The sequence below is a fragment of the Anopheles coluzzii genome, chromosome 3, assembly GCF_943734685.1.
Source record: "Anopheles coluzzii chromosome 3, AcolN3, whole genome shotgun sequence".
Lineage (NCBI taxonomy): Eukaryota > Metazoa > Arthropoda > Insecta > Diptera > Culicidae > Anopheles > Anopheles coluzzii.
In genome coordinates this window covers 85,084,906-85,094,967 of record NC_064671.1, presented here as the reverse complement: position 1 = coordinate 85,094,967, position 10,062 = coordinate 85,084,906, and the positions used below count along the sequence as shown (strand labels likewise).

Below are 10,062 nucleotides of genomic sequence, written 5' to 3'. Positions count from 1 at the left end.
CTGTAAGTTTACCTGTTTCATTAAACTCTCGGTCGAATGTTTCCAAAACATGTTTTCTCTTTATTAAAATTGAATTTTATATACGTCTGCGGTGTCATTTTGAGTAAATTTTTTATTACTAAACTCAGGGAGACTACGGTTTTACACTATCTTGATCACATGAAATGCTTTTAATTGAAATCCTTCTCACGTGAAGGTTCAAGCTTTGCTAGCATGTTCCGCAAATATGTCAGGAAATTCCTATCTTCACTCAGCCCTTTCAAGCTCAGATATAGCTCAACCGGCACTTGCGGTATCTTGGAGGTAGACGCTTTCAGCACAGATTCAATGCGCGGCCGATCGCGCTCTGTTATGTCCTCTAGGCCGTGCTGCAGCTCATACTCGAGTAGCGCCTTCGACAGTTCAAAATCCGCACACCGCAACGACAGAATCACAACGTCATCCGCCGCATCCTCCATTTTGGTCACCTCCCGGGCACCGGCCTCGATGGCATGCTGCAGAAATCGTTTCGCCCAATCGACATACTGTAGATTCACTGCTTCGTACAGTGCCCTCCGATTAGCTGGCAGCGTGAGGTTAGGTTTGTACTGCATGATCAAGTTCAGCATTTCGATGGACCCGGTCTTGGCCGCCCACACCAACAAGGTACCGCCGTCCCTGTCGGTCATGTCCACCGGGGTCCGGTCGTAATCGAGCAGCTGTTTCAACGTCGAGATTGAGTTTACCAACGGCACAACTACCGCCACATGGGCCGGTGTACAGCCGTACGCGTTCCGAACAGTTACGTCGATGTTAAGGTCGAGTAGCTTTGCCACGACGATTTGTTGGCCGCATGATGCGGCCATATGTATGAGTTTGTTGCCATCGGTTCGATCGTCCAACTCCAGCAACGTGTCCCCTTTGGCATTGCGTAGATCTCGCGTGAGACACTCTTCCATTAGGTACAGTGCTGCGTCGGGTAGCATACACAAAGCGCTATGGATGATCGAGTTGCCATGACAGTCAGCCAGCAAAGGATTGGCACCGTGCTGCACGAGCAGCTGAACCGTTTCCAGATCGAAGTGAGCCTCTACAATCTTTCCCAAAACAGTCTTACCCTCAGCTGCTCTGATGTTCAGGGTGTTGGATAAGTCGACAGAAGCATCCGGTGGGAAGACGTCATATACGCAGGCAAGGTCTTCATTTCGCAAGAAATGTATTGCACGTTGTCCTTGATAAAACGTACCGTATACTACGGTTTTCGATCCTCCGAATGCATCGGTGAAGTTTAGCAGGTCCTGCAGATTATCCTCCAGTAAGGTACTATCCCTCAACTCCAATGCAACATCCTTTGGCACATGCGTGACTTTCAGTACAGTCATACTCACGGACACATTGCCAACAACTATCGTAAGCTCATGCCAAATCATCCCTTCTTGGAGTAATCCTTCCATTCTGCTGATCATATCAGCACAGCACGACTCCATACTCCATGTAACATTGTCCGCTTTTTTGTAGTAATGTACGAAGGAACCCTCTTTCTGAAATACAACATCTCCGAGGACTCCAACGCCTTCAATCTGGCGCATACTGCAGGCACGATCTAGAAGTTCCCGTATCACACGTGGATTTTTCGTTTCTGCCGCACAGCACAGTGAAGTTCGGTCCATGTTGCACTCTTCCACGAAACAGATTGTTTTCCACCGGTGAAGCAGGCTTACGTTGAATTCAACATGATCAGAACCATTGGTAAACTGATACCGCGATAGTTGGTGATCAATTTCACCCCAAATTGCCTTCCAAGCAGGTTGTTCGTATTCTTCCAATATTACTTCATGCAGAGTCGCTGAACTGTCGAGCCAGCCAAATCCGTGTGCCCTCAATGCTTGTACCATTCTGCCGGATGCTGTATCGTTGCCCACAGCTACCGCAAGTGGATGGTTTGTGCGCGTACCGTAAATCGATGGATCTAAGGTCCTGATTCGTCGTATCAGTTTAACTTGCCCACTAGCGACCAGTAGCAGCAAAACGTTTGCATCCTCATCCTGGTAGCCTGTAACTAGCACATCAACCGGTGCGTCTGCCTCCAATAGCAACCGTACACAGGGCCACTGGTTGCTAAGAGCGGCTTTGTGGATGGCAGTTGATAGTACGGTTTGATCCGCCAGTGGGTACACTTGTAGCAGATGTTTCAGAATACTGCACCGTCCGAAGGAAGCCGCCGTGAGGTAACATTCACCCAGTATTGTTGCATTGGTTTGTGTTTTACCCAGAATGTGCTTCAACGCTGTTTCATTTCTTGCTTTTATCGCTGCTCGAAGTATTGTACTCATGAACTCATCATTATTTGGTGATTTTATCGTAATATTTTCCAACGTATCATTCCAGTGCAGGATGACCAACCGTTCTAGAGCGTTTAGATACATTTGGTTCGTCCCTTGCATCATTAGCTCGGCAGTTGAGCGTAGTCCTCGAAGAATTGCTTTGTCTACTGTGTGACGATCCACCAGGGTGTTACAAAAATCGGGATATAGTCGAACCATTTCCCGAATACATTCTTCGTTGCCGTAATCTAGGAATTGGTCCAACAGATTTCGTCTTTCGGTGAGTGTCTTTGAAGCTTTAGCGGCTGGCGAAAGGCGCATCATAAGCTTGGGCCACGAGTAGAACAGCCCTTCGAGTGGTTTCGTTTCATCGACGAGCTTAAACGCCGTTTCGAAATCGCGTTGCACTATTGCAGTTTCTAGCGCAAACTCCGGCCGATGATACAACTCGCGAAGGTACGGAAAGTAGCGACCAAGTAGGGGCACAATCGAAGGAGCCCGGTCGCAGAAGCCCTGTATCGTATTGCCTGCCGAAAGCATTGCGGCCGGATAGTGCTCAGCGTTCGGTGTGAAGCAAAAGTAGGCCGTAATTGCTCCCCCAGATCGCATCAGCGCGTGTACCCGCCGCACGTCATTGCACTGGAAGGAGGCTAGGAGTTGCTGCTGCTCCTCAAGCCATCGGTACATATCCGCTAGCGAGGGTAAGTGCAGCTCGATCGGGTCCTGTTGCCGGCTTTCGAACAGACGCACCTCGGTGTGAACAAAGATGTATGCATTCAATATCGTTTTGGCGTTCCCACTGTCTGTCAGCATGTTGTAGGACAGTGAGTCGTGTGCCAGTAGGTTGCGAAAGTTTTTCCCCTGTATCATCGGAATGCGCTGCTTGACGCAGTGAAAGCTGTCGCCAAAGTAACCGACCGCGGTCAGTATTTCACACAACTCCAGCTGTAGATGCTCGAGGGAGGCAAGAGTATCTTCCTTTATTATAATGTTAGCAATCTGCAGCACTTCGACCGTCTGGATGTCGTTCTGCTCGAAAATCGTTTTCAGTTTGTGGCGTCGCTCGTCGTATAGTGTCTGCAGCAGTTCCTGGTCTCGCTGGCGCAGTTGCCGTACGAGCGTTTTATTCCAGGATAGTCGTCGCTGTTTGCAGAACGATTCCAGTACCTTCCACTTGTTGTCCAGGAAGAATATGTTCGCGTAGTACGGAGCTAGCCTTTTATTTAGCTGATCAACGCCCTCCTCGTCTACTTCATCCGCTATGCCAAGCTGTTCAATCAGCTTGCCTGTGTGACCAATATTGTAGTATGCATCGGCATCTCCTATGGCGCATGTAATCATAGCTAGCTTATTGGACATGGTTTCGGTATCGATCCAAGTTAACCGAGTGTCCATCCAGTGGATGCGCGATAAGTTCGAGGTTTTGGCGTTCCATTTGCTGCAAATACTTTCCAGCACCACATTCGGCCGGTACGTGTCAATCTTCCAGTGCAGCAGCCTCCGTATTGTGGGTAAATCGTTGCACGAAAAGCACGTTTTGCGCAGGTTCTCATAATCGAGCTCCCTTTCGGTCGCTAGCATCGCCTGCACCTCCTCAACAATTCCACACTGTACCTCGAACTGTTCCTCTAACTGCGCGAACTCAATCGTATTACCTATTGGATTTTCACGCAACTCCGCTAAAAGCTCTTTCACCAGGGAAAAATATCCCGTAACCTGCTCAAAAGCTATGTGTATCGTAGGAAACAACACATCCTTCTCGCCAGCATAGATCAGTAGCGATCGCAGCGCTTCCAGCGACCCGCACCGTACCAACTGTCCGTAGAAGCTGCGCCGTACTTCTACCATCACTAGGACAAACAGCAGATTTATAACCATCCTTACAGCGACCGTATGATTGGGAAGAAAGCTGTACACTCGCCGTTCCAACTCTGCGTCAATCAGCAATCGCGAGAGGGAAAACTGTCGCGCATAGCTGTTGCGTATGGAAATGACAATGTCCGCGAACCGGTGCGAAATCATGCGGCCCATCGCATCCTCTAACCGATCGTTCGGCATGTTCGGGGTGCTGTTGGTGTTTTTCAACATCTCTCCCAGTATCATGACGGTGCGCTTTAAACTGTCTTGGAACAATTCCACGTTGGCAGGATTTACTCTTGCCACTTGAGCAAAGGCGAGCACGATTTTGTCCAGTGAGTAAAGCTGCCTCAACTGCCCGTAGCACTTGATCATTTTGCGTCTGGTGCGTCGATCCTTCCCTCGCATCAGATGCTCCAAATCGAATGATTCGCTTGCTACGATCCTTGCCGCAACTGTGTCCACTCGGTTCCGTTTCAATTCTGCCATTATAAGATCGGCCACGTTTTTCGGCTGCTTGACACACTTCAACCTAGTCTCAAGTTGTTCAATCAACCATTCTTTCTGCGTTTGCCGAAGTGCTCTCAGCTCGTGTGACTTTGTATCCGCCCATTCTTTATCGTCTTTCCTTATCCTTTTTATCATATCTTTTATGAGCATATCACGATTGCTGTTACCTTTTCCAATTGCTATTGATTTCTCTTCAAACTGTTTAATTACAGTCGGTTTACACGAAATTTTCATTTTGTTCATGATGTCCTCGATCAAATATTCTTTTTTCTTCACTATTAAGCTTTCGCCTTCCTTAACAATCTCGCATAGCTTCTGTTCTGTCTGCTCAAGGAACCGTTTCACCTTCATCAGCTGAAATGCAATCATGCGGATACATTCTATCACTATTCGTTTGTTGACGATAACACGATAAACCGTGAACGTTGCTGGATTTTTTAAAACGTTCCAAAACACGGCCACACAAAATATTGCCTCGCGCAGGGCCAAATAGTCGAGGAACTTTTTGTGCTGCAGAAAGTACAGATGGTTGTGGAGCACGTGCAGTCGCTGCAGCAGCCGATCGTCAACATCCCCGTACGAGCCGGTGTCGTAACTTTTACCAATCACATTCCAACAGTCGCTCACCACGTCAATGTGGTCCTTCCACTCATCAGTAGTCTTGTCGCACCCGCCCGTCCAATCGCCCGACAAACGCCGAAACCCAAAATCGGCCAACTTAAACATCACAAACACTCTTAAATCTGCCGACAGTAGGACCTGCTTAACGCTTAGCTTTGTAAGCGCACCGGTAAGGCATTCGAACAGCCGACGCTCATCGAACTGCTTCAGCTCTAGAAACGCCTGAAACAGCGCTAGCGAGTTGTGCTTCAGCATCCTATAGCAGGCGGTCGTATCGTCGGCTCCTTCGATGACGATCTCGATCATGCGCTCGAGAAAGCCGGCTGCGGTGCCTTGTGTTTGCGCTTGTTGTGCCCCCACCAAGCCAGCCAGCACTGTACGGCCCTTGCTATCAACCGTCTCACTATCGCACAGGCCACTCGCGAGTAAACGGCGCACCAATCCGAGCCGACTCATCTCGCCCGTCTGTACGCAGTGCAGCAGTGGCGAAATGCCGTAAACAGACTCGAACAGCAGCACGGTTTCGATGGACGATCGTTCCAGGGTGCGAGCCAACGCCTGCTCATCTTTATTGGCGATCGATTCGAAGATTTCGGCAATGCGAAGTAAATCATTGCTATGTTTTGTTTCACTGCCCGACATTGAACGCACGTACACAACACTTGTTGAACGGTCTCTTCTCTACTGACTGTTTGTGATAGAGTTTTTGCGTGCCGGTCAAACTGTACGGGGGATTACCCTCAAAGTCAAGCTTCACCACAGAACGCGCACACATACGCTTGCGCTTCAGCGAATGTGCAAAACTCTCTCCCCGTCTCTCAGCAGCACGGTAAAACCAAGGAGAGACTTAATTTTACAGTGCTGGAGATGAATGTGGGTGCGATATGTTAGCATATGAAACATGTTTTTCCTCTTTCGCGTTTGGTGTATTCATATTGGTTTTACTGTAAACCACATTCGCGCGGGATTTTCGGTTTAGGTTTGTGGTTTTGTGTATTTTTTTAAAACAAAAAAAAACTTACCTCTCTGCTGAATTATTGGGTTGCAAACTCTGTAATGTTATGAGAAAGTGGAGCAATGTGGGTATTGTAACATGTTTAACTGATAATAATTGGAAAGAATAAGCTAAGATAATAATTGGAAAGAATAAGAGAATAATTGGAAATCAACTGCTAATCCCCCGCCCCATTTATTGTACATTCGGGTGGAAGAATTCTGTTGATAACGTCTCAATAACTTTTTTTTTCTTTGGCACAACAACCGCTGTCGGTCAAGGCCTGCCTGTACCCACTAGTGAAGTGAGCTTGGCTTTCAGTGACTTATTGTTACCATAGCAGGATAGTCCTACGTATGCTCAACAACATTACATACTTTTTTTATGGTGTACAAAGAAAGCTGATAATTTAAAAAAATAAATAAACAAACTTAAATCACGTTTTTAAGGCTAATTTATTTTGGATTGCAGTGCATTAAAAACGTGTTTTTGATTTTTGTATTACTTTTTTTAATTTTTAGCATACTTTTTCTAGTTTCGGTTGATAATTACAGTCATCCTACTGCACGTATACATTGTACCATGACGTAACATTAATGATTTTCTGAACATGGTTACATGGATCATTTAAAGTACATTGCGCCAAATCCAACGTGAAGAGAGAAAGATGAACAGAAATAGAGAAAGAAGAGAACATTCACCATAGTAAGGAATAAAAACAGAGGAGAGCGCAAACTAGAGCGTAAGGTGCATTAGAGAGAGTTGGTGAGAATAATTATCATCCCCTATAGGGAATGGCCACAACACACGAGCATTATTCAAAGCAACACCAAAAAAAAAGCGATTTCAGTAAAAAAAACGAGTAAAAATAGAAAGATATTTATCTTTCTTATTATATTTAACTACTTTTGACCGAACTCTGCTTAATCTCATAAAGTCAGTAGTCAAAAGTGCGGATTAAAAAAACGTGTTAAATGTACAACAAAAAACACGAGCATATTTGGAAAACAAGCCATAACTGGTTAGGTAGTAAACTATTTTTATTTATTTAAATTAACTTGATTAAGGCTTGAACCGTATTTTTGTGTGTAAACTAGTTGAACAAAAAAATAATATTTAAGCCTTTGGTGTTGTTCACAAACATTTTTACTGCAAGATAAATAATCAATTGTTTAACAAATTAAAAAAAAACCTTGCAAAAGTAATATTATTGTTACTTCTATCACTGTAGCTTTACAGCAGCTACCGCGCGCTTTGCTTGTAATGCGTGCACCCACCAACAGATGGCGCTGTGTTTTGAAAAGAGAACAGTACTCTCGTTTCTATCGAAGCGCAATCGATGGCGTCCGAAGCCCGGTAACAAATTTAATCATTAGCAAGTAAATTGACATTTTCGACGCTATTGACTATGTTGAGCATCATTATTTGATCTGTTTGCACAAGTAAAATTAAATTAAACTAAGCCACAGCCAACTAAGTAAACAATCATCTTTAAAACCAAGGTTAAGAAGCAAAGCCTCGAACCTACGGGCAATGTTGAAGGACTCGCTGCTAAAACGACCTAAGCTAGCGAGCTAGCTATCCCTACATTTATAGATGGATTAAGCAAGCTAAAGAGCTTATCATCGTTTGCTACTTATCATTTTTATCGCCAATTTTTCAAGCCCCAATCAATCAACAAAACCCAGTGCGGTGGAATTGCTCTTATCTTTAATTGCACTCATTTACAACACGCTTTAAAAACGCAACACATTAGCCGCGTCCGCTTCGGCCGGAATGCTGGGAATGGCACGGCGCAGATCCGCCACCGTGCAGCAGTAGGTGAAGCCACGCGCAAAGTTACCATAGTTCGCATTGCCCCATCCATACTGGCCGCACACGTCCTGGCACAGCATCTCACCGGCCGGCATGCTCGTGCGGAACGGATCGTTATTGTTGACCAGCGCGATCGCCGCATTCGTGCGTGGCGATTTGATAATCTTCCAGTACCACTTGGGCGTTTGAATGCCTCCCGCCTCCAGCGTGATGGGAACCTGCTGGCCATTGACGTGCGGCAGGGTCAGAATATCGTGCGCTCCGTTGAAGATCAGCACGTCCTCGTTCAGTCGGCCGGCAATGTTGCGGGCGGCGTTCTCAACGACGAGCCAGTTGCCGCCATTCGTAGCCTGCCACTGTGGCGCGACGTTGACGTAGAAGTAGGTTGCCCACTGCCACGGCCGGAAAATACCGTCCGCATCGGGCGACAGATGGCCACGGGACAGGTACGAGCTGGAGGTGATGAACCGATCGGCCTGAGCCTGCGAGCCTAGCAGCTGAGCAAAGCGGATCGCCTGCTGAGCGGTGGTGTACGAGGTGGCCGGCTGGACATGCGGAGCAGTACCGGCAGTCTTGAACGAGGGACGATAAGACTCGCTGATGCTATCTGTAAAGAGCGCGGGAGAACTCATCAATTGGATATTCTTTTAGCAACCAATCTAGTGATACTTACGACTAATAGCCGCTCCAGGGATGATATGGCGAGTGTAAATCACGGAAGCCGTCTGCATGTTGTAGCACGACTGAATGTACGTCACAAAGCCCACGCCGGGTACATCGAAGCCAAGGTTCAGCAGAGTGCCTCCGCTGCCACAGCTCTGGCCCGTAGTTTGATGCGATCCCGTCGAACGAGCAGTGCAGGACACATCGGCAATGTTCACATTCGATCCAGCCAGGTTGAACGTCGTTCCAGAGACGCACTGAATGTTGGCAGTAACAGTTCCAGCTGATGTGATAGAATTGAACGGCATTATCACTCCCCCTCCATCACTTCACGTTCACACTTACTATTCTGGATCGTGTTGCCCGGGCAGGCGATCAGTGTCGTCTCGCCGGCATTCCACTGTAGCGATGGTCCGTTCGGTGCCCACAGCTGATTGTTGCGCAGGAACAATGGTTCCCGTGCGTTCAGCTGCGTCCGGATGTTGACAGTACACTCTGAGGAAGGTTGTTAAGTGTTAATGTATTTGCTTCACATTGACTGCTTGGGAGCAATCAGCAATACTCACGTCCATGGGCTAATGCGACCACGGCAGCGATGATCGTTAGGTATGCAAACATCTTCGTCCTGTAGGTCCGCTGCTGCGTAGCCGTGCAGTCTCCAAACGTCTACTGGTGCGCTTTATCAAACGCCAGGGGTCTTAATAGCCGGCTACCATGTCCAAAAACGATCATTATCAAAATGGGTTGTTCGCAAAAGAAAGAAACAAGCGGGAAGCTCATTATCAGGTGTTTCCCCCTGTGCGGAAGGGCGCCATCTACACGCCGCTATCTGACGTACCTGGTGTGTGGGTAATATCGCACCGTAATTGAACTGATAAGTTATTGTCGATTGCATTTTAATGTTTCCTTTTTTTTTTGAGCTCACTAGACTGTTCACCTAAATGGTTTGCGATTGTTGCGTGTTGTCTGAGCCACTACAAGCTGATAGTACTATAAAGAGCGACTAGCTACTAGCTACAAGCTACTGGCAGACAGATTTTTTTATGAATGAAATTGATGTTATAATGTCATTACACTTCGTATTGTTGTTTTGTAGCAAAACTAGCTACCTAAATTAAGTTAATTACATTTTGTTAAAATAAGGTACACAATTGAAAGAGTCCTAACTCATTAACTCTTTATGGCTTGATAACGACCGGTTTGACCGGTGGATTGTAGGGATTAAGATAAGCAAAGCATGGCCAAATACGTTATAAAAAGAAAAAAATGACGAATCGAACAGGCAGCAATCACTATCGT

General features: G+C 46.6%; 1 protein-coding gene across 1 annotated transcript; it reads right to left on the bottom strand.

The window, feature by feature from the left end:
• Positions 1 to 7,973: 7,973 nt before the first annotated feature.
• LOC120957003 (uncharacterized) lies at positions 7,974 to 9,394 on the bottom strand. Its single transcript, XM_040378902.2, has 4 exons — positions 9,330 to 9,394; positions 9,109 to 9,258; positions 8,774 to 9,046; positions 7,974 to 8,707 (listed from the first exon to the last, which is right to left on the bottom strand). Exons 1-4 carry the CDS (start codon positions 9,379 to 9,381, stop codon positions 8,022 to 8,024), a joined length of 1,161 nt encoding a protein of 386 aa, XP_040234836.2. The 5' UTR covers positions 9,382 to 9,394; the 3' UTR covers positions 7,974 to 8,021.
• Positions 9,395 to 10,062: the final 668 nt, after the last annotated feature.

What these genes read in the sequence shown, in the direction of transcription:
- LOC120957003 (XM_040378902.2), bottom strand. Translation starts at nt 9,381, where the DNA reads ATGTTTGCATACCTAACGATCATCGCTGCCGTGGTCGCATTAGCCCAT. An exon ending in GGTCGCATTAGCCCATGGAC is followed by an intron (nt 9,259 to 9,329) that starts GTGAGTATTGCT and finishes AACCTTCCTCAG; the next exon opens with AGTGTACTGTCAACATCCGG. An exon ending in GGGCAACACGATCCAGAATA is followed by an intron (nt 9,047 to 9,108) that starts GTAAGTGTGAAC and finishes CTATCACATCAG; the next exon opens with CTGGAACTGTTACTGCCAAC.